General features: G+C 44.5%; 1 protein-coding gene across 1 annotated transcript in view; it reads left to right on the forward strand.

The window, feature by feature from the left end:
- CAMLG (calcium modulating ligand) overlaps positions 1 to 24,038 on the forward strand; it is a 66,918-nt gene extending 42,880 nt beyond the window's left edge. The window contains exons 3-4 of the mRNA XM_082252704.1: positions 1,102 to 1,167; positions 23,658 to 24,038. Coding sequence (XP_082108830.1) covers positions 1,102 to 1,167; positions 23,658 to 23,849 — 258 coding nt within the window. The 3' untranslated portion in view covers positions 23,850 to 24,038. The remainder of the gene's footprint in view (positions 1 to 1,101; positions 1,168 to 23,657) is intronic.
- The last annotated feature ends 974 nt before the right edge of the window (positions 24,039 to 25,012 follow it).

Genomic DNA, 25,012 nt, shown 5'->3' on the forward strand with positions numbered 1-25,012 from the left:
TGTCTCTCTGCACTTTTGTGGGGTACACTTGTTCCTCATGGAGTCCTTAGAGTCTCAGTGCCTGCGGGGCCCTCCAGGTCCCAACCATCTATTGATACACTGACAGCAGTCCTGGAGTCCTTTGTGTCCTGGGTGGAGGTGGCTTTTGGGTGGCGGGGTAGTAAAAATCGCTCCCCGCCTTCCCCTGCTTCATCTGTTTCCTCACATAGAAGCATACAGTAGAAGCATGTATCCATTGCTTCAGGTCAAAGGAGGAGGTTAGACTGAGAAGTTTGGAAGTGGCAGGAGTGTTCGTATTAATAGGGATGTTGAAGTCACCGAGAGTGATTCTGGGGATTTTGGAAGAGAGAAAGTAAGGTAGCCAGGCAGAGAATGAAGGGGGTTCGCCCTCGAAACGCATCAGCCTAAGCCATAGCAGCTCTGTGCGGTTTACCGCACGCCGTCCTGCATTACGCAGTGCCTGGCCACCTTGGAGACGTCTTTACTTATTCATAGATTTGTTGATATGTGTATTATTACACAATTTTTGTGAGTATATTTTATGCATTTTACTATTTTAATAAATGTTTTTATTGGTAATGCACTAGGTCGGTGCGCCCCTCTTTTTGTTATTTTTCTTCAGTTTGTATCGGATACCCTTGGTCCCGAGGTGGCAGCAAGACCTTCAGTCCTACCCATCCACATTTGTTGGATACTTCCCTCTTCCTTCCCATTATTGCACTTGAACGCAGGAGAATTAAACTACATTTTGGTGTTCATCTCTGCCTTTCCTTTGTTCATTCGCTTTGTGCCATCGCTGAAGTGCTCCCACTTATAGAAATCGCCCCACTTTGCTTTTGGGGCTCTCTTCTCAAATGTGCCACTTGCAAACGTGCCTTTGCAAGGAGATGCTTAAATACTGTTAGTGAGGGGGTGGGTGCTTATCAATTAACTAATCAAGAGGTAATAAGGTAACAGAACAGATTTATAAGCTGACAGCCATAAAGATAAGTGTGAAATGCCATTAGCTACTATTTTTTGCAGTATACTTTATTTTACAAAATCACAGTGGTGCTTTATTCATCTCTTTTAATTGTCTGACTTCTTTTGTTCTTTTCACAGTCAATATTTGCTCCATTCCTCACTTTGCAACTTGCATTCATGGGACTGTCCAAATATTTTCCAAAGGTAAGTTTCTTTTTTATTGCTTTTGTATTTAATGTATGCAGATTTATTTGCTGTACACAAGCTTAGGTAAAATTATTAGTAAGTGATCTATCATAGGAATATATGCCAGAAATTCATTTTCAGACAGGTGACAATGTTATGGCGAGTTTTGCCTGGTCCATGCATCCATTGTCAGCTGTGTTTAGATTCTGCTTCTAAGCTTTTAAACTTTAACTAAGGCTGGGAGTGATAGCAACAAGCAGCTTAGTTTTGACAACAGCCACGCATTTTACTTTATACATGGATAGTAAAGGAAATATACCTTCACCTTTTCAATTCTCCTAGGTACACTACACTGTCAAACTTTTTTTTTTTTTTTAAGAATTAAGCAGGGAGGTTAGTTTTGAAACCTCTAGGTGAACTCACACAGTTCATTTATGTTTCTTCTGTCTCTTCGTCTAACCCCAGACACATTCAATGATGGTTGAGGTCTGGGCTCTGAGGGAGCCATACTGTTTCTTCCAGGATTCCATGTTCAAGTCCGCCTTTACTTTTCAGCATCGACGAGACCATTCATTCTGAACACATCCCCAACTGAATGTGCAGAAATGCAACCTTAGTCCAAGGAAAATCCATATGGCTTCACTGTTGCTTACAGACCCTCATCCTTGTACCAGGCCTTTGGCAAATTGCTTTCTAGTACAGCCAGATATTTCACATTTTGAATCCTCCGTTCAGAACACTTTTTTATTGTTTTTTGTACACCAGTTCTTGTATTTACTTGTATAAAGTGAGTAGCTGGCATTGTTTCCACATTGGATGCATGGCATTTTAGCTGTAAGTCTTCCATTAAGACCACCTTGAACCGGATATCTTAAGACTGTAAATGACTGTACCTGGGTCCCACTGGTTTCTGCCATGTTTGATCTGATGGTGCCACTGGACCTTTCCTGATTGCAAAAGGTCTTTTTTGATTATGATGACTACATGATATGTCTTTTATCTGCTACACGAAGTATCCTTGCCTAACCACCTTCTGCCCTCGACATTGTCTGCTTTGTGCTCCTGCTGAGCCTGGACAGTACATCTGGAAATTCCTACCTTCCTTGAAATTTCTCCCTGTTAAGAACCCTGTGTCTTCTTACTGTATGCAGTCTACAATTCCTGTAAGATTTTTTTTTTTTTTTTTTGCATTGAATTGTCTTTATCAACCTCCACTTGTTTGTAGGTTGATTTTCCTCACGCATTCCACCCACACAACTGATTCAGTTTGATTTAACCCCTTCCGGCTTGCCCACCATATATTTACGTTGCTACTTTGACGTGAAATACCGGGATTATGGCAGCAGATAGCTGCCATAACCCCGGTATATTTTTAAAAGGCGGGCGGTCCGCTTTCATTTAAAAGTGGTCCCAGCGTCAGATTCGCCACGTTATCACTTTTATGAGTGGAAGGAGAGGTGCCTTCTCCCGTCGCTTCTCGGTCGTTTCCACTGCTCGACGGAGAGATCGGCAGCAGCGGAAACAATCTGATCTGGTGAACAGATGGGCAGGAAGTTGAGTGAGGGCAAGATGGCCCTCACTTGACTCTTTGGCCTTGGAGGACCGGGGAAACATTAAACCTCACTTCTGCCCTCCGGCCTTAAAGTGCCCTTTTTTTCTTGGAAAAAAAAAATGACTTCTCTTCTGTTCATTGACGGACACAGCTCCTTATCTTCTTGACCATTGGGTTATACTTTAGGACACTAGGCAGGTAAAAAGCTTGGTATACTCTAACTCGGCTATAGGCATTCAGTTTTGCTCAATGCGTCTTCCCTAGGGCTCCTCCTACCAGGACAGGAAACAACGTTAACCTCACCAGATAAAAAGCGGTCCTCCAGTCCTCACCCTTCAGTATTAGTGTTTCCTCCGGAAAGGGTTTAACATGTTTCCTGGAACCTGGTTCTTTGGTCTCCTGGTCTGTCCTTTGGAGACTTGAAAGAATCTTACTTACCTTCTCCTGCCCAGTGCGATACCTCTACTTACAGGTTAGTGGTGACTGTTCTTTCTCCTGTTCTCAGTGCCTGGGGAGGGCCAGAATTGTTAATGGCATTGTAGGAAGCAGGAGGGAGTCTCTTCTGATCCATGTGGTGTTTTGGCAGCGGGGGAGATGCTCAGGCAGTACACTGATTACTCACACTGAAAAAGGTGTGTTTGCTGTTCCCTTCGCAGGCCGTGCAGAGTTCTGTGTTCAGGGTCTCCCTTATTAGCTCCATGTGTTGGAGGAAGGGGCGGAACTCCTGCATTCCACTCTTGCCCCAGGAAGTGACGAGGTCGCTTTGCGGTCGTGGTGACGTCATCGGCAGGTGCCGGAGACGCTGGTTCCCGTCTCTTCTAAGCGCGAACCGGAAATTGCTGGGCGACTGGTGTTATGTGAAGAACCCAGAAGAAACTGTGGGAACAGAGTGGGATGGATTCGTCTGCAGCAACTGCTCAGGCAGCAGACATAGGCTCTGGCACCAGCACCTCTCAAACAAGCCTGGAGAATCTTCCCTTTTCCCTCATCTGGTGAAAGGGGCACTTTTTCTCTCTCCTGCACTGGGGTTGTTTGGAGTTTTTGGGTGGTTTAAATTCTCAAACTGGATTTTTCTTTTTTGGTTGTAGAACAAGGCTCAGGGCAAGGTTCATGCAAAGCCACCCAGAAAGAAAAATGTGCAGTCTGCGGAACTAAACTAGGCTCCACATGGAGTAAAGTAGTTTTCGTGCATGCATAGACAGTTTGGTAAAGGATGAACTAGCAATATCCTTCCAAAAGATGCTCACTTCAGTTAGAGGTGAACTTTCCTCTACTGTTAGCTCTTTTAGGAACCTTCTTGACCAAATGCAGTCAAGCCTTGGATAGGCCTGTGGCTGAAGCCCCACCGCAGAGTGCAAGTGGGGGAGGATCCTAGAGAGGAGTCTGCTCCCCCCCCCCCCCCCCATTCCTTACTAGAGTCAGGATCAGGGGGAAGAGCCTAGGGAAAGGGAATCCAGCAATCCATCAGAGGCTCCAGGTACAAATTTTCACTAGAGGATGTGGATACCTTGCTAAAGGCTGTCTGTTACACTTGAAATTGAGGAGGAGAAGGTTCAGTTATTTAAACATGATCTTATTTTATGAAGGAATGCATAGGAAAAAGGGCAGGGTTTTTCCTGTGCACAGCTCCCTTCTAGATGCAATCAAACTAGAATGGGAGAATGCTGAAAGGAAAATAAACTTTTTTTGTTGCGGGGTTCAGTAGGTGGTCCATTTGTGGGCCCTTGGTCAGCGCCCCCTTTGTGGGATTGCAGTCGGCGGCCCTCCACTGATTGTTTTCCGGGTGAGCTTAGTATATACCTCCCCCCCCGCCCTCACCTGCCTCATTTGTCTCATCAGATCCTGAATCTGTTTGGGCTACCGCGGACGCATGTCACCCTACTGGGTCTGAGTCCACGCACCCTGAGTGCTTTGATAGGGAGGATGATTCCTCTGCTCCTCTAGCCGCACATGAAAAGGCACTGGTGGATGCACTAATTGTGTCAGTGCATGAAACTTTAAAAATGAAGGATGCGACCGATGCTGCGTCAGAGGCACCGGTCTTTTTTGGCACCCACAGGCCCTCCAAAGCTGCCAGGGTGTTCTCCTTTTTCGCTTACTTTGACATCAGCGTTTTGCTATGCTTAAAAAGTGGCCAGTCCCACCTGAAGCGGACTCGCCAGTTTCCAGGTTAAATAAAGCTACCTTAATTGAGGAGTCCCCGGCCTTTAAAGATCCGGCTGAAAAGAGGGCGGAGGCTCTGGGCTGCCATGTTCACTGTGGCTGGTTCGGAACTTAGGTCAGCATTTACTATTGCCCTGGTGTCGCAAATTCTGACCGAGTGGGCTAAAATTTTTAAATCCCTTGCCTTTGCGGAGCTGGAGGATTAGTTGGTCCAGGGGCTACAGTTTGTCTGTCTGTGATGCCCTTTTGGATGCAGCTCCTTTGATTTCTAGGCTCTCTGTATCAGCAGTCGTTCTTTGGGGTATTATATGGCTGAAATGCTGGTCTGAGGACCAGACTTCTAAGAAGGCCTTATCTGATCTTCCCCTTGTAGGGGATGGCCTGTTTGGCGTTTCCTTTAATGACATTATTTAGGGACTCAAGACAAGGGATCAAAGCCCTTCAGGGCCTCCACTGGAGGTTCCAAGGTTTCCTGGTCTGGCAAGCCACGAGCGGGCTCTTCCAGACCTGCGAACAAGGCTTCCTTTGCATGTAGGGGCACCCTCATCCGTCTCTCGGTCCCGGTATTGGGGGTACCTGGACGATCATTTTCTGTGAGCGGAGCCTCCGACTGCTCTGATGGACATCTTGGAGATTACTCTGCAAACTCTGAGGGAGTTCGGTTAAATTCGGAACCTTCAGGAGTCTGCTCTGGTTCCGTCCACAAAACTGAACTATCTGGATCTGACTCTGGACTCTGCCTCAGCCAGAGTGTTTCTTCCTCTGCAAAAACTCCAGACATTGCAGGAGGCAATTCAGCTTCTGTTTCTCAGCAGATGGTCATCCCTCTGGGCTTGCATGCGGGTGCTGGGCTTGATGGTGTCTACCTTCTAGGCAGTTCCGTTTGCACAGTTCCACACCATCTCTACAGAAGAGATTCTGGTGAAATGGGACAAGAATCCACGGTCTCTAGAGGTTGCTTTGTTCTCCGGCACTTCGACAGGGAAAACCCCTTTCTCCCCCTGTACTAGACGGTTGTCACCACAGATGCCAGCCTGTCCGGGAAAAGAGGCGTCCTCTGCACAGATTGTGCTCAGGAGGTCTGGACTCTGGAAGTCCAGAATAATGTACTGGTACTCTGAACGATCAGACTTTGGATCATTTGATAATTCATCTTCAGGGGTGTCAGGTACGAATTCAACCAGACAATGCCCCGGCCGTGGTCTGTCAATCACCAAGGGGGCACAGGAAGTGGCCACGGCAATGGTACGTACCTTTTTATCCAGAGAGTTTGACACTTGGCTCCTCCTGTGCGGTCTCCATTGCCACCGTGGGCCCTTCATTTGGTTATCAGTTCTCCAGAAACCTCCCATCGAAAATATTTGGGAGGTTCCCATGCTTACGTTGTCCCATAAGGTGGCCTTTTTGGTGGCTATTACAGCTGCGTGCAGGGTGTCTGATCTGGCAGCGTTGTCTTGTCATTCACCTTACCAGGTTGTTCTTCTTCCGTCCCTGTCCATCATTCCTTCCAAAGGTCTATGATTTCCATTTGGATGAAGACCTTGTGTTGCCTTTCCTATGTCCAAGGCCTAAACATTCTAAGGAAATTGCCTTGCATTCCCTGGATGTGGTTCGGGCAATCAGGGTGTAACTGGCAGCTACGGGTCTTTTAGGAAGTCAGACTCACTATTTTGTACTCGTGGCTGGACCTCAGAAAGGGTTGGCTGTTTCGGCTGTGACCATTTCCAGATGGATCAGACAGACAGTGATTCAGGCCTATTCAATTAAGGGTCAGGTTCCTCCTTTCCGTGTTAAGGCGCACTCTACTCGGGTGCTTAGTGTCTCCTGGGCCTTCCGTCCTCAGGCGTCAGTGCTGCAGGATTGCAAGGTGGCCACCTGGTCGTCTGTGCACACTTTCACAAAGTTTTACAAGGTGGATGTGTTGGCATCTGCAGATGCTTCTTTTGGCGGCAAAAATTTTGCAGGCTGCTGTGTAGAGGACCTGGTCCTCTTTGAGGGTGTATTGTTTTTTTCAGGTGAGCTCCATGTTACCTGGTTGGCTACGATTTTAGCCTTGGGAGTTTTTCTTGCTGTTCCCACCCCTCATGTTTGACACTGCTTTGGGACGTCCCAATGGTCACGGTGATAAGAAGCGGTGTCTATCAATGAACAAAAGTGAAAATGAGATTTTTAACTTACCGTAAAATCCATTTCTCTGATGTTCATTGATGGACACAGCACCCCTCCATGGAGTTGGCTTTCTCCTGATGCTGCTTGTAACAAAACTGAGTGTCTATAGCTGAGAGTGGGAGTATAGCCCCTGGGACTGCCCCATAGACGTAGTCAAGCTTTTTCCTGCCTAGTGTCATATCTCCTGTAGGGGACAGTATAACCCAATGGTCAAGAAGATTGGGAGCTGTGTTCCTCAATGAACATCAGAGAAATAGATTTTACAGCAAGTCAAAAATCCCCCCCCCTTTTTTTTTTATTATAATTGCTTGTAAGTGTAAATGTGAGATCTGAGGTGTTGACCCCAGATCTTGCATTAAAGAGGCACTGTCTTGCTTATTTCCATAAAAAGGGATGTTTACATGTCTTGTAATAGGAATAAAAGTGGTCCAAAAAATTTTCTTAAAGGGACCGTAAAAAGTAAAATAAGAAAAAAAACGTAAAGTGCCCTGTCCCTCTGAACTCGCTCGCAGAAGCGAATGCATACACAAGTCGCACCCACATATGTAAATGGTGTTCAAACAACACATGCGGTATCGCCAATTTGTTGCCATTCCACGAGCTTGCGCAAATTTAAAGCATGACATGTTGGGTATCAATTTACTTAGCCTAACATTATTTTTACATTATAAAAATAAATTGTGCTTACTTTACTGTTCTATTTTTTTAATTCAAAAAAGTATATTTTTTGCGAAAAAAAATTGTGTTTGAAAGACAGCTGTGCAAATTCAATGTGACATAAAGTATTGCCACAATCTCCATTTTATTCTCTAGGGCCTCTGCTAAAAAAAATGTATAATATTTGGGGGTTCTAAATAATTTTCTATAAAAAAAAAAATACTCATTTTAACTTGTACACAACAAGTGTCCGAAATAGGCTTGGTTAATGATTGTTTCTTAAAATGGCAAAATCCTTAAGGGAAAACTCCTGGCAAAAAATATTTTAGATTTCATTTTTGCTAATGTTATACCTTCACTGAATATGCCATCCATCTTCTTTTTAACTCAGTAGTTTCCTTGAAATAGCCTGATCTTTTTAAAATAAAACCATTAATCCCCAGTGATTTCCTTTTTGTAAGACCGATGGCTGCTATTCTTCCGATTCTCTCATCCACTGATCTTGGCACAGCCCATTTGTAGTTCTGTTTACAGCAAGCGGGGATGTACTTCCATCCCTGCTTGCTGTAGTGGGACGATGGGACTCAGACACCATTGGTCTATCGCCCATCTACATACTGTGTCCTAAAAATGACAGCATCCAAGGTGCAGGTTACGCTGTGAAATAGTTTTCACATGCAGCAGATAGTGAGGCTTCCAAAAGCCACTCAGTGTGTGAAACTGTCAGGTAATGTAACTTCTTGCAGGGAGAAGACCAGCTGTCAAAATTTAAGAGGTGATGTCAGGGTAGGGGGTACCGAACAGCTATTAAACAGTAGCAAATGCGATAATGACTGGGTGGGCTGCTACGTTTCTGTGGCCCCGCCCCCTTTCGTAAGCAGCCTTTCTTAAGCAGTCCAATCATTGGCTGGTGTTTGATAGCTGCTGGGTCCTGCCCACCCCCAACAACGCCGCTGAGTTTTTGACAGCTTGTCTTCGCCTTGCAAGCAATTACATTACCTAAATGTTTGACACACTGAGCAGCTTTTGCCAGTCTCACTATCTGCTGCTTGTGAAACTCCCCCTCTCCTCTGTGCAGTACCCATCAATGCTACCTATCAGTGTACTGAGTACAGGGATGGTGAGAGGAGCTCAGCAGCTAGGCACATTGTCCATGAGGGGGCCGGCCTGGTGGGGCACAACTGAAATCTGTTGATCTTAATGCCTCAAAATTAAAATCAAATGTGCAGCGATTTAACTGTCAAATCAATAACTTAACAATAATGGTGAAACCCTCTAATGTGTGGTAATCTCCATAAACTTCAATAATACAACAATACTGGTCTCTGTTATATGTAACTTCATATATAATACACCTCAAACGGAAAACAAAACCTAAAAAATTTAAACTTGGCAGGGATGGTAGACACCACTTCTATAGATATTTGCCATACAGATTAACTTCAAGTGCAATAATTCCAGTGATATGTGATTTTATATGTAATACACATCGAAAGGAGAATAAAACATACATTAAGATAAAAAAAAAAAAAAAAAAAAATGGCCGGGATGGTGGAAATCCCTCTACAGATATTTGTGATACAAATTAACTTCAAGTGCAAACATTTTCTTTAGTTGGGAGGTTCACGCCATTATGGCATTTTGGATTTTTTTTTGAAAGTTGTTTATTTCTTTTCTTTTTCACATTACATTATCCAGAAGCTAAACACATTTTACAAGGGCAAATGTATAAGAAAATTAATGTCACAATGAGCCTTGAGAGGCTAAAAGTTAACAAAAGTGATGATATAATAGGTTTGCTTCCCCATAGGGACAGAGAGTACTTAGGATAACCTAGCTAGTTCGGTTGGACTACATTGAGCCCTGAATTTGTACAGCGAAAAAGTCAAAGAAAACAACCACAAAATAACTAAAACAACCAGCTGACCACACATACAACACTCCTGACCCCTCCTCGCTACCCATTCCCTCTAGCAAGAAAGCAAGGAAGCCCACAGCTTGGGATTTGGCACTCCATTAATGTATAGGTATTGAATTAAAGCTACCTTTTTACAAGTGTTAAGATGGTGGGGTATCTTTCCAAAAGGAGTCTGCAATATCAAGCCAGGGCTGCCAGATTTTAAAGAAGTTATTGAGGCAGGCCCTACCCTGTTGTATCAACTTGTAAACTGGTAGATCTTCACCAAACTATAAAAGTTTTGTACCAAAGGTGCATCCGCATTCTTCCATCTCAACAGATTCAATTCAGGTTCAATTCAACTCAATTCCGGTTCAAATATGTGTCCAGTGTATAAAGCCGTTAAGAAAACAAAGCAGTCCAACCTCTGGGGTATGAGGAACAGGCAAATGGAGGGTATTCTCAAAAAAAGGAGAAAATATCTTTCCAATACTTTGAGATTTTAGGGTGGGTCCAGAACAGGTGTACAAGATCTGCTCCCCTTGAACCACAGCAGGGGCAGGCAGCAGCGGAGTCAAAGCCCATACGAGCCAGTTTCCTAGGAGTATAATGCAGATGGCGTATAAACTTAAATTGTGTATAACGATCATTAGAGCTAAAAAGATCCTGAAAACAGACCTCCGGGGCCTCCTCCCATCCATCCTCGTATAACCCAGGGATCAACACCTCCCATTTCTGTTTTGCCAGATGGAAGGGGTTGCTCCCAGCAGACTGGAACCGTGAATAAACAGTGGTAACCAGTGTTTATATCGGGGTAAGACAGTAGCACCTCTATTGGTGATTCTGAGAGCTCTTGAGTCAAACCCCCCAAATTGCGCCTGAACAGCATGGCATAACAATAGGGATTTAAAAAAGAATTTGTCACACCATTTTAAGCCTTTAACTCAAACAAAATAAAAAGGTTGGTAACAAAAATATGTGAAGTGTGGGTGACCCCAAATCGGGTCCACCACAGAGAGCGAGTCAGAGTGACCCAAGAGCTCTGGGAAGTTTGCGTTATGCCACAATGGGCCATTAGACACAGTAATAGTCTGTGATAATACTTTACCACTCTCATGCCAGGCCCGCCAGATAACCTCAAGGGGTGAGTTGCGTGAGCAATGTGTAGCAATAGATCTTTGTAGTGCGTCAATAACATTGGGCTTGGACTCATAAAATGCAGACATTAGGGCAGTGGAGGAAGTTGAGGGAGACTCACAAAGCCAATCATAAATAATGGTAAGTTGCGATGCCAAGAAATGGTTGAGAAGATTCGGACAGGACAAACCACCAATAGACTTTGAAGCTTGGGGAGATGTTTTAGTGATATGTGGGTGAGCCCCCTGCCAAAGAAAGGAGGTCAAAATGGAGTCAAGTTTTGGACAATTTCTTTGGCAAGAAAACAGGGGATGCCTGAAAAACTTATCAGAATTTAGGTAGGAAAATCATTTTAAAAATCTTCACCCTGCCAATCAAATTGAGAAGCAAGGAAGACCAGGTATGCAGCCTAGTCTCCATATGTGATATAATGGGTTATTTTAAGAGACTCAAAGTGGACAAATCCGAATGAATTTGTATCCCTAAAAACTTAAAGGTGGGCCGAAATTTCAGATTTGACAATCCTAGTTAAAGATTGGGGCAGATTGGAAAAGCCACAGATTTGTCCCATCCAACTCGTAGGCCAGAGACCACCCCAAACTCCACCCCCACCCTCATCAGAAACCTAAGTGACCTCTCCAAGCCATCTAAATATATCAGCGCACCATCTGCATAGAGGGAGATTTCCGATAAACCCCCATAAAATCCCCATCAAATGCCACCCACCGTCGCTGTCTGCGCACTGCCAGAGCCAGGGGCTTAAAGGTAAGTGCGAATAGAAGCAGCGAGAGAGGGCAACCTTGTCTCGTGCCTCTTTGTAGGGAGAACACTGCCGATACATCTTTATTCGTGCACAACCTGGCCCATACGCTTAATTTTAGATTTTATTTTGATTTTGAATTATTGCACTTGAAGGTTTTGTTTCCACCACCCTGCTAAGTTTTAAAAAAGTTTGTCTTATTCTCTTTTGATGTGTATTACATATCACTGGAATTATTGCACTTGAAGTTAATCTGTATGTCAATTCTCTAAAGAAGGGGTTTCTACCATCCCTATTCATTTTTAATATTTTATTTTAAGTTTGATGTGTATTATGTGTGATGTTACATATCATAGAGACTGGTATTGTGGTAATATTGAAGTTTATTGAGATTACAATACATTCGAGGGTTCTACCATTATTGTTATTGAATAGTAGGGTAGTGCTGCACTTTTTTTTTTTTCCCCCTCATGCTACCATGTCACCAGTTGTAAAGCAGCATGTCCAAAATCTCTCTTTCTGTGTTGCGGCAAGGATTGTGCTCATGTACACCATCCAAGCAATGAATGATGCTAGGAATGCTGAAGGAGGAGGAATATTTTGAATACTGAGTTACAGCAATGTATATTGTGTAATAATTATGGGCATGTGTCTATAGTTCGGTAATGATCAAAGCAAATAGGGCAATATGTTTATCTACTGTTCTGGCTGGAGGGGGAGAGATCACATGTGCAGACTGCAGCTACACCCAGTAACAGAGAACCTAGAGGAGGGAGAGATCAATATTTAATGAAAGACTACATAGAATGAAGTAAACATTTTGTATATGTATGCGTTTACATTTCTAAGAATTTCACCTTACTGTCTGTGTTGTGCTGAGTAGTGTGGCTGGAGAATGTTAAACGTGTTTTATGTTAACGTGGGCGAGTTTAAATTTAAAATGTACAGGCCCAGTGTACCCACCCACATTCACCGCAATACCCAAAGGTTCATGGTAAAATGTATTTCTTTTTCCTGTAAAAAGAGAGGAGAGGATATAATGTAATCATTGCTAGAACACCTCCTTGGCAGAACAGATGCTGGTATCTTTTGAATTAGAGAGAAGACTTCCTTAAAATTCAGTTAGACTTTTCTCTTCAATGGTAAGGAATTTCACAATTGTATGAACTGTTTTTTGTGTAGGGTGGTGCACAAATGGGTGATTTTATTTATTTTTATTTTTTTGCTGATCCTGGGGTTCTGCTTTAAGGCCCCTTTCATAAGGGTGGATACAAGCAGGTTTGCCAATTGGGTTTTCAGGCTAGGTTCACACTAGTGCGATGTGATGTGATTTTCAGTGAGATTATGTATTAATGCGTTTTTTTTACGCTTTTTTTTTTGATGCAACTCAATTTTTTGGTAAGGGAAGGAGGCTGGGAGCTAGTTGTTAGCCCCTTCCTGCTGCATGTACACACACATGGGGCTTCACAGAAGCAGGTTTTCTTCTGTGGGGCTGCGTACAGTGAATATAAAAAGTCTACCAAAAAAAAAATGTCAGGTTTCTTTGATGTAAAAAGACAGTCAGAAAGCTAAAAAGAATTTCCAAGCCCCAGAAGGTTGCCTTCTTAGTGGTCATCGCATCTGTTCACAGAGTGTCTGAAATTGCAGCCTTGTCTTGCCATTCACCTTACTTGGTGCGCCATAGGGACAAGGTAGTCTTGCGACAAAATCAATCGTTTTTACCCAAGGTGGTCTCCTTCTCCCACCTTACTGAGGATATTGTGTTGCCCTTGCTCTGTGCACAGCCTGAGCGTCCTAAAGAAGTAGCCCAATAGCCCGTACCACATCTAAAGAAAGCAAGGCCATTAGGATTTACCTATCTGCCACGGAGTCTAATAGAAAATCTGATTCCTTATTTGCTCTTCCTGAGGTACCTCGGAAGGGCTTAGCTGCGTCCGCAGCGCCCATTTTAAAATGGATCAGACAGACTGTGGTTAAGGCCTATTTTCTTATGGGTTAAGTTCCTCCTTTCCCTGTAAAGGCTCATTTCACTCAGGCCATTAGTGGCTCTTGGGCTTTTTGCCATCAGGCTTCTGTGGCTTAGGTGTGTAAGGCGGCGACTTGGTCGCCTGCGCGCACCTTTACAAAATTGAACGATATTGATGTTTTTGGCATCCTCGGATGTTTCTTTTGGCCGCAAAAGTTTGAGTGCGGCAGTTGTTTGAAGAGTCTTGTCTCTTCTTTGGTTTTCATTGTCCTGGTCTTTTCCAGTTCCTTTAGGGCAATGTTTTGCCTAGGGTGGCCTTCGTTACCTCTTTGATGGTTGCGTTGTTTTCCCCACCCCTCACACCTTTGTACTGCTTTGGGACATCCCAATCGTAATGGATTTGAAAAGGGGTGGCAACTGTCAGAGGACGTAAGAGAAAATAGAATTTTTGTAAAGTCTTACCGTAAAATTTATTTTCTCTGAGTCCTCTGACAGTCAAGCGCCCCCGCCCCTCTGGTATCTTTTTTTGCATATGGGGTTGTGTTTGCCTTTCAGTACTGCTTGCTACAAGAACTTGTAAGATACAGGAAGTAGCGGAGGTATAATGCCTGAGGGACAGCCCCCTAGAGGTGTGTCTGGTTAAAAAAACCTGTGTTATTAATTGTTTTAATAACTGCTTAGCTTACTTCTAGAAGTGCAGTCATTACCCAATCGTAATGGATTTGAAAAGGGGCGGCGACTGTCAGAGGACTCCGAGAAAATAATTTTACAGTAAGACTTTACAAAAATTCTATTTTTGTGATTCGGCACTGCGTTACTTAAACGGACTATTGCGCGGTGGTGCGACACTGTACCTTGATTTCCTTTTTTCCCCACAAATAGAGCTTTATTTTGGTGGTATTTGATCACCTGTGCGTTTTTTTTTTTTTTTTTTTAAGTTTCTACGCTAAAAACAAAAAAAGAGCAACAGTTCTGGAAGAAAATTTTTTTTACATTCTGCTATATAACATTCACAAAAAATAAAAAATTTAAAAATGTAATTTTTATTTTTCATTCATTGACGGACACAGCTTCGTATCTTCATTGATAGGTTATGCTGCTCTTCCTAGGAGTAGGACACTAGGCGGAAAAGGGTTAACAAGACTTTGACTATGCCCATGGGGTATACTCCCACTTCCTGCTCAAGGACGTCAGTTTTTTCTGCCTAGAAGGAGTAAGGACCTAGCTCCCTGCTGGGATCTCTGGTTCTGGCATTTTTTCTCAATTTTAAACAAAGTTTTTTATTTTTTTATTTTTTTTTTTTATTTTTTCCTTCTACAATCAAGCTGTACCTGTGATAACTGCAATCAACTGCCGGACTGGGTGACGCACTGGATGTTCTCGACCCCCCCCCCAGTCTAGCCAGCAAGAGCATGCAGACTGTAGCTCCACTGGTCCGGGGCTGGGCGGTGAGTGAACACCTCACAAGGATGCACACGTCCGAGTTGCGGCCTGAGTCGCAGCGTATCCCTGGCCTGCAGCTCCTCCCATACCAAGATAGGGAGATGTTCTGCCTGGAGTCTCCAAAGGTATGGCGAGTAAACTTGTTCCACCTTTTTTTCTCCTCTGGGAAACTTTGGGTGGAAGCGGGCCCATTCTGAGGTGGTCGGTCTCTCCGGTGACCTGCCAAAGCCTCTGGTACCCCATTTAAAAAAAAAAAAAAAAAAAAAAGGGGGCCTCCATGCTAAACCCCCTCCCAAACGGAGCCAGTGATGGGGTGAGGACTGTATGGTAGGGGCTGGGAACGCAATGTGGCGGTTCACACAACAAATAACATGCGCTTTTTTGGCCAGCTTCGGGGGGGGGGGTCCCTAGTAAAGCCCCCCCCCCCTTGCCGACTAACACATTTGTAATAGGCCCTGGGGTATAGTGTGCTGCGCTCCTGCCGCGTGGCGCCGCCATTTTATTGTAGCCCTTCTTTGCTGCATTCAGCGGCCATGTTTCTATAGGCTTCCATAGAAGCCTATTGACGGCCAATTTCCTGTAGTCAGAGGAGCAGTGTGCAGCTGTTGCAATTTCCTCTCCGAACAGCACGGAACAGGCTGACTGACGCTGCTTGCGCTCACTCTGTGGCGGTGTGGTGAGTCCTCGGTGGTGTATGCGACCCCCTCCTTCTTGCTGTAGCGTTAGCTGGAACCTGTAGTGCAATACTTAAAGTGGTAGGACACTTTTTTTTTTTTAAAGGGGAAATAGAAATCTGGGTCTTTGTAAGAACTTACCGTAAAATCCTTTCCTCTGAAGTTCGACAGACGCAGCTCCTTTTCTTCATGACTCATAGGGTTATGCTCCTCCTTCTAGGAATAGGCACTAGGCAGGAAAAAAACGGAATCCCGCCTATGGGGGCTGTCCCTTCAGGCATAACCCCTCAGACTCTGCTATCTTCAAACAGTTTGTTCTGCCTAGTGTTAGAACTAGGACCTAGATCCCTGCTGGAAATTCAGTCTTAGCTGTAACAGGGAAAGTTTTTGTGTTTTTTTTTTTTTTTTTGTTTGTTCCTGAGGACCGAGATCCAGAGGAACTACAAGCAACAGCAGGCTGTGGTTTTGCATTGGATAACCTAGATCCTTAAGGTCTCCCAGCTTAATTTTTTTGTTGAATCTTGTGATCCCAGGCATTTTTCAATGGAAGCTTGAGAGCGTGTCACCACCGGGTCCACTCTGAGGCCACGAGACCCTCCGAATCTACTTCCGCCCTGGCGGCCATGACAGCCGTCCTGCAGTCCCTGGTACCAAAAGTGGATTTAGCCCTGCTGAAAAGACAGGGAAAGAAGCGCCCTCGCCTGCCCCCTCTGGGTCCTCGGATTCTGAGGATGAAGTGGCTGCCCCGAAAGCCAGCTACCCCTCGGGCTCTGCGTCCATGCATCTGGAGGGCTCTGATAGTGAGGATGAACCCTCTTCCTCGTTTGCTGCACAAGAAAAGGTGCTTGTGGTGGCACTGATGGTATCAGTGCTAGAAACTCTAAAAATGGAGGATACTACTAGTGCTGCGTTCAGTTTGGCGTTTAAGTCAAAGGCCGCAAACAGTCAAAGGCGTTTAAGGTGTTTCCTGTTCCTGCCTATTTTGATGAGATTGTCACCAGTCAGTGGAGTTCCCTGAAACGCATGGTTGGGATATCTAAGCGTTTTGTTCAGAGGTACCCCTTTGAGGAGTCCCTTATTAAGAAACTGACGGTTCCACTGATGGTAGATTCGCAAGTTTCCAGGATGAATAAGGCCACCGTGCTACCAGTAGAGGACGCGCCGTCCTTTAAAGATCCTGTGGACAGGAAGACTGAGGCTCTGGTCGGCCATCTTTTCACTGTGACCGGTTCCATTTTGAGGCCTGTGTTTGCCATTACCTTGGTCTCTCAGACCTTTACGAAATAGGCTTGAATCCTGCACCAGGATTTGGAAGGGGGGTCAACATCCTCCTTAGTTGGCGGAATTGACGGACCAGTTCATACAGGGGTTGCAGTATATCTGTGATGTCTCCCTGGATGCGGCCCCGAGGGCCTGCAGGGCATCTGTGACTACGTTGACCCTCCGTCACCTGCTTTGGCTAAAAGTGTTGGTCTGCGGACCAAGCTTCCAAGAAGGTGCTGACTGATCTCCTGTTTGTGGGGGATCGTCTGTTCGGAGCTTCAATGGAAGAGATCATTGAAACTGCAACAGCCGCAATCTACTCAGTTTAATTTCTGTCCCCCTGCTTCCTAAAAACTGCCCCTCAATCTCATGTGCCCTTTGGAATGCTCGCTCCATCTGTAACAAGCTCACATCTGTGCACGACCTTTTTATCTCTCATAGCTTTAACATCCTCGCCATAACTGAAACCTGGCTTCAAAATTTTGAATCTGCTTCTCCTGCTGCCCTCTCCTATGGTGGCCTCCACTGGACTCACTCCCCCAGATCCAACGGACAGAAAGGAGGTGGGGTTGGATTCCTTTTATCCCCGCAAAGCACCTACAAAGTCCTTCCAAACCCTCCCTCTCTGTCACTCTCTTCTTTTGAGATGCACTGTATTCGTCTGTTTTCTCCCATTTCTCTAAGGATTGCAGCAATTTATCGGCCCCCTGGACCAGCATCACACTTTTTTGATGACTTTGCTGCCTGGCTACCCTACTTTCTCTCCTCTGAAATACCCACCATCATTCTTGGGGACTTCAACATCCCTGTCAATGTTAACAGCCCAGCTACAACTCAACTTCTCAAATGAACCTCCTCTTTTGACCTAACCCAATGGACACACACATCCACTCACTCCAATGGTAATACCCTTGACCTTATATTCTCTCATCTCTGGTGACAACCTCACCAACACCCCCTTTCCTCTCTCTGATCGCAACCTCATCAGTTTCACTGTATCCTTGCCTCAAATCGCCCATCCCCCAAAGCAGCAAACAATTAACTTGTAGGAACCTTCGTCACTTTAACCCCTCCCTCCTCTATTCTTCTACTGACCACCTTCATGACATAATCTCTCCCCTGTCCTGTCCTGTCCTGACCTGGCCACCTCTATTTACAACAGCTCACTCTCATCCTCACTTGATGCACTTGCTCCTCTAACTACACGCTGAATCAAGCCCTGACCATTGCAACCCTGGCAAACTGACAAGAGTAGAAATCTCAAGAGACACTGTCGTGCTCATGAACGACGGTGGCATAAAACCAAATGCCTGCAGGACTTCACCCTATATAAATCTTCCCTCCAAACATACAATTCATGCCTCCATGCTGCCAAACAAGCCTACTTTGTCTCTCTTATTACTACCCTGTCATCCAGTCCCCATTGGCTCTTCTCAACTTTTAACTCTCTGCTTCGTCCCCCACCCCCTCTACTCACTAACTCAATCACTGCCCAAGAGATTGCCAATCACTTCAAAGACGAGGTTGATGCAATACGTGAGGACACCGCCACTGTGCGCACATCTTCCCCACTCAACATACCTTGCCTAACCGTACAGTCAACACTCTCCTCCTTTGAACTGGCTACTACTGAAGAGGTTAAAAACATTTTCTCAGATGCCCACCTAACCACCTGTTCCCTGGATCCTGTTCCCTCCCAACTACTACAGACACCCTCTTATTCTATCCTATGCTCCCTTATTCACATCTTTAATCTCTCCCTCTAGTGGCACCTTTCCCCTCCCCTCTAAAACATGCGCAAATCACTCCCATACTTAAAAAGCCCTCACTGGACCCCACCAACCTGAACAACTTAAGACCACCCCAACGGTCAATGAAGATACGAAGCTGTGTCAATCAATGAACGAAAGAGAAAACTGGGTTTTTGTCTTACCATAAAATCCTTTTCTCTGATGTTCATTGACGGACACAGCACCCACACCTCTGTGGAGTTGGGTTATGTATTCTTCTGACACTGCTTCTTACAAAACTGACGTCCAAGAGCAGGAAGTGGGAGTATACCCCCTGGGACAGCCCATGGGCGTAGTCAAAGTCTCAACTTTTGTGAACCCTTTTCCGCCTAGTGTCCTGTGTCCGTCAATGAACATCAGAGAAAAGGATTTTGCTGTAAGACAAAAAAAAATCCTGTTTGTTTCATTCTTTTTAGTCCAATTTGTATTCTGCTACATATTTTTGGTAAAAAAAAAATCACAATAAGCGTATTTTGATTGTAGACACAATAAAATGTTGGGTAAACCAAACTAAGGGAAAGATGTAATTTTTTATTTATTTGTTTTTACTAGTAATGGTGGCGATTTGCGATTTTTAGCGGGACTGCGACATTGCGGCGAACAGATTGGACCCTTAACTGACATTTTTGACACTTTTGGGGAGGACCAGTGACATTACTACAGTAATCGGTGCTAAAAATGTGCACTGTTACTGTAATAAGGACACTGGTAGGTAGGGATGCACCGAAACAGAAACCGAAAATTTAGGATGCCCTTTGCCGAAAAACGAAACCGAAAATTACTTTTTTCCCCCAAATGATTTTAAAATAGTAGGCAAGGTTAATTACCAATGTTATTTGTTTAATGCAGCATGAGGGGGTTAATGTATTGCCACTGATGCATTAGTGACCGAACAGTGGCAGTTAATTAACCCCTTTGTGCTGCATTAGTGGCACCAGTGTCAGTGTTTGCACTGACACTGGTTGCACTTATGCAGCACAAAGGGGTTAATTGCCACCGGTCAGTCACAAATGCATCAGTAGCAATACGTTAACCCCCTCATTCTGCATAATACAAATACCACTGGTAATTAACCTCGCCCCACCCCCCCAAAGAATTATGATGGCAATCTGCTTACTTGTGGGATAACCTTTCCCACACGCCGGCTCCTCCATGTCAGAGAGAGACAGAGAGAGATAGAATAGTTGATTTAGATCTGGCACATTGATATCCAGAAAAAACAAGCCACCAGTGACTTGAGAGAACATGCTGGGACTTGTAGGCTCCATGCACACAGGGCGTCATAAAAACAAGCTCCAAAGCTGTTTCTTGACGCCAGGAAAAAGCAGCTGTAAAAACTTGCTTTTAGTAGCTTTTTCCATTTGCGTTATTGCACGTTTGACCACGTAGCTTTTAGCAGCGTTTTTTCTGCCTCCATTCAAAATCAATGGTTCCCTATGGAAGTCTGATCAGGATGATCCGACTTGCGGTGCGACTTGCGCTGTGAGAATCTTGAGGGGGAACTCCACGCCAAAATGGGGAAAAAAGCGGCGTGGGGTTCCCCCCAGGTTCCAAACAAGGCCCTTTCGGGTCTGGTATGGAATTTGAGGGTAGCACCACGCCGAAAAAACGGCATGGGGCCCCCCCCAAAATCCATACCAGACCCTTATCCGAGCATGCAGGCCAGGAAAGAGGAGGGGACGAGCGAGCTGCCCCACCCCCCCCTGGACCATACCAGGCCACACGCCCTCAACATGGGTGCTTTGGGGCAGGGGGGCTCTGCACCCCCCCACCCCAAAGCACCTTGCCCCCATGTTGATGACAAGGGCCTCATCCCCACAACCCTGGCCGGCGGTTGTGGGGGTCTGCGGGCAGGGGGCTCATCGGAATCTGGAAGCCCCCTTTAAGAAGGGTGGCCCCCCCAGATCCCGGACCCCCTCCCTATGTGAATGGGTGTGGGGTACATTTTACCCCTACCCATTCACCCCATAAAAGGCAGTGTATGTAAATAATGACAGGAGACGTTTTGAAAAGTTTTTTTATTAAAAATCTTCATCTGCTCTTCTCGCCTCCTCTGGTCTTTTGCCTTCCTCTGGTCTTTTGCCTTCCTCCGGTCCTCCTCCGACGCTGTCACCGCTGATTATGCCGGTCTCCGGTCTCTGCAGCGTATTATATAGTCATTAGGGGCGTGCCCTCCCGGTGACGTCACCGGGAGGCCCCACCCCCTTATGTCACCGCCGTCGTCGGTGACATAAGGGAGCGGGGCCTCACTGGGAGGCCACGCCCCTAATGACTATATAATAAGCTGCAGAGACCGGAGACCGGCATAATCATCGGTGACAGCGTCAGAGGAGGACCGGAGGGGAGAAGACCGGATGAAGATTTTTAATAAACTTTTCAAAACGTCTCCTGTCATTATTTACATACACTGTCTTTTATGGGGGAATGGGTAGGGGTACAATGTATTCCATACCCATTCACATAGGGAGGGGTCCGGGATCTGGGGGGGCCACCCTTGTTAAAGGGGGCTTCCAGATTCCGTTGAGCCCCCTGCCCGCAGACCCCCACAACCACCGGCCAGGGTTGTGGGGATGAGGCCCTGGTCCTCATCAACATGGGGGCAAGGTGCTTTGGGGTGGGGGGATGCCGAGCCCCCCCTGCCCCAAAGCACCCACACCCCCCATGTTGAGGGTGTGTGGCCTGATATGGTCCAGGGGGGTGAGGCCGCTCGCTCGTCCCCTCCCCTTTCCTGGCCCTGCCAGGCTGCATGCTCGGATAAGGGTCTGGTATGGATTTTGGGGGGCGTTTTTTTTCGGCGTGGGGCTACCCTCAAATTCCATACCAGACCAGAAGGGCCTGGTTTGGAACCTGGGGGGGAACCCCACGCAGTTTTTTTTCCCCATTTTGGCGTGGAGTTCCCCCCTCAAGATTCTCACAGTGCAAGTCGCACCGCAAGTCGGATCATCCTGATCCGCACCTTCCATTCAAATCAATAGGCTCCCATAGGGAACCATTGATTTTGAATGGAAGAAAAAAAACTTATAACGTGGCTTAACGCACGTTAAGCAACGTTATTCAGCCTTTAGCAGCGTCAGACGTTTTTACAGCTTGACGCTGCAGCTCCAGAACGCACAGTTCCTGGGTTTTTTTTTTTTTTTTTGGAGCTGTAAAACGCCTATGCCACTTGGAGCTCCTAAAATCTCTATGTGTGCATGAAGCCATAGAATAACATGGATGGGCGTTCTGCAGCTGCAAAAAAAAACGTCTGACGCTGCTAACAGCAGCTCCAAAAATGTCCAGTGTGCATGAGGCCGTAGTCTTGAAGCCATGGAAAACTACAGCACTTTTTGCTAGAAAGATGCAAGAAATATCCAGAGCTTGAAATTGTTAAATTGTGGCAAATTTAAATAGATCAGGCTGGGCTTTAAATGTCCCCGCAATAATGTAAATAAATAAATAAATCAATCAATCAATCAAAAATCTGTTCTGACATGCCACAGGAGAGAGAGAGGGAGAGAGAGAGAGAGAGAGGGAGAGAGAGAGAGGGAGAGAGAGAGAGGGAGAGAGAGAGAGGGAGAGAGAGAGAGGGAGAGAGAGAGAGAGAGAGAGAGAGAGAGAGAGAGAGATGGTAGTAGTACGAGTTAGGCGACCGGTATCCATGAGTTGTTGTACTCTGTTATGTATATAAATGAGGGGTAGTGTGAAGTTCTTGCGCAGCTAGAGGAGCAGCAGCTTATCCCCCATCATGCTGGTAGTAGACTGAATGAGATGGCTTTTGCCTATAGGAACTTATGCTCTGCTATCTGTATAATAACTTTGGAGTAGTGACGGGACCTGCTGGTACTTGTAGTTCTTCTGGAGCAGCCCTATGTACTTCCTTATTAGAGGATGCAGGTTGTAGACTAGAGAGAGAGATGCTTTTGACTTGGATCTACAAGCAGGTTGTGCTGCCGCAATTAAAAGGGGGTGAGCTCCAATGCCAAGCTGCACTGGCTGGGATTGGAAATTGAATCTTTTTTTTTTTTTTTTTTTGATTTTTGTAAAATCTTACCGTAAAATCCTTTTCTCTTAGCTCATTGACAGACGTAGTACCCGCCCCTCTGTTTTTGAGTTGGGTTGGGTTAAATTCTCTAAACACTGCTTTGTGACATAACTGATTTGCTGTGGCAGAGAGAGAGAGGATATACCCTCGGGGACTGCCCCTAGGGTGTGGCCAGAGCATTTTATTTCCTGTCTAGTCCTGCTCCTGTGGAGGCAACATAACCCAAAGGTGCTGTATCACCGAGGACTACGTCTGTCAATGAGCTAAGAGAAAAGGATTTTACGGTAAGATTTTACAAAAATCCATTTTTTTTTTTTTTCCTGTGGCTTGTTGGAAGTTCTCGGTTGTTGTATTGCCCCACCCCTCATTTTTTTTTTTTGCTTTGGTACTTCCCATGGTCTATCAATACTATTCTTGTTTTGTACAATTTAGGATAATTGTGAATTTTGGTTTGCCTCGTGTCTTTATCATTCTCTTTAAAAAAAGAAAAAAAATATATAGCCTCATGGATTATATCGGTACACACTAGCAAATGTTTTTACTATTGTTCATTTACCTGAAAGTAGTAACATCTAAACTATAATCTGTGAATACCAGTCCTGTGCTGTACTCAAGGTAAGGAATTTACAGGAGTCAAAATTCCAAATTTTTACTTGTTTTTATGTTGCTCGGAGTAAGTTCTTTCAAACAGGAAATGACTGAATCTCTCTAACAGAGCTCCAGGATAGTAGTAAAACCGGTGTTTATATTGTTCCCTCTTTGTAAATATCCTCCAAACGTCATATTTGTAAAGCCGTGAATTTGATATTTACCAAATTTTCAATGCAGTTGAATCTTTTATTGGTGCAGGTGTTTTAAATGACAGTGAATGTTTGAAAGTTCCGTTCACTGCTTTTTACCCTTTTACGATGTCCACTCCTGTGGTTTCACTGCTAATAGGATGTTTATTTCTATACGTTTATTTTAGCTTGTGTTGATGCTGATTATAATTATTTAATTGTTTTTTGTTTTTTTAGGGGGAGAAAAAAACGAAGACAACTGTCCTCACTGCTGCACTTTTGTTGTCTGGGATTCCATCTGAGGTGATCAGTCGCTCACTGGATACATACAGCAAGATGGCAGATGTTTTTACAGACCTCTGTGTTTACTTCTTCACTTTCATTTTTTGTCATGAATTGCTTTTATTTCTTGGCTCAGAAGACCCGTGACTGTTAATTATTCCTTAAAATAGACTGTGAATCTTTCTGGTCTTACTTCCCGATTGTTAGTAACTGGCCAGGAAAGCTAGATCATAAGCTACATAGCTATTTTAAGTCCAAAACTAGGAGAGACGCTATGGTGCCTAAATCGATTATTTAACATAATAATGTTGGGAAATATTCTGTTTAATATGTCTCGTTGTTATAAGGTCCAGTAATACAACAGCCATGTACTGGAAATTCTTGTTCAACATATCAATATCATATCAAAAGGGAAATACAGTACAATAATACTCTGGTTTCTACCATACATCGGTGCAATGTGCTTTATATTGTTCTATTGTGTATTTATTTTCCAGTTTGTTTGTTTTTTAAGTTTTTTATGCAGCTTCATGTAAGCTTAAAACAAGTTTTGCCAATTATTTTGAGTTTGTTTTGGATAAATTGGGGAAGAGGGTAGAGACACAGGATTTTATTACTGCCTGTGCCCCTATTCAGGAGGTTTACCTTCACTTCTTGTCAGGACACAAAACAAAAAACATTTTAATAGCAAGGAAAGGTTACAACTGACAAATTTGTGTTGCTGTCTGTGCCTTCCTTTCCCTGTGACATTGGTATACTTGACTTGTTCAGGAAGAACAAATCAAGTCACAAGAACAGGAAGTGATGGAGGATCTACCCAGGAAGGACATAAACTGCAATAAAAAAAAACTAAACATAGTCTTGCTCTTACCCACTTGGTTAAAAAAATAAATAAATATGTTAAGTCCAGCTTAAATAGAATGCATATGAAGCTAAGTTCACAATATGCCATTCCCAGAGGTTTTTTTGTTTTGGGTTTTTGTTTTTTTTCTTTTCGAGCATTTTAGTACAGATAACTTTCTGTACTGTACATGAACCAGCTGTTGAGAAGTGGTGGTAATAAGAAAATATTCCTTTAAATTTGTATTACCTTTTTAATGATCTTGTACCTAAATCCAGCATATATGGGGGTGTATGCTTTGTAGAAGCAATGTCCAAGAGCATGATGTTATTATAGGTGAATTTACATGTAAAAGCTGGGTAATTATTCTTCATGAAACTTAGGTACTTCTGAAATATTATAAGGCAACCTTTAAAGAGGTTGTACACCGAGATTTTTTTTTTCTCTTCTTTAAATCCTGAAAGAGAAA

Source organism: Pelophylax lessonae, assembly GCF_965119305.1.
Source record: "Pelophylax lessonae genome assembly, chromosome: 4".
NCBI lineage: Eukaryota > Metazoa > Chordata > Amphibia > Anura > Ranidae > Pelophylax > Pelophylax lessonae.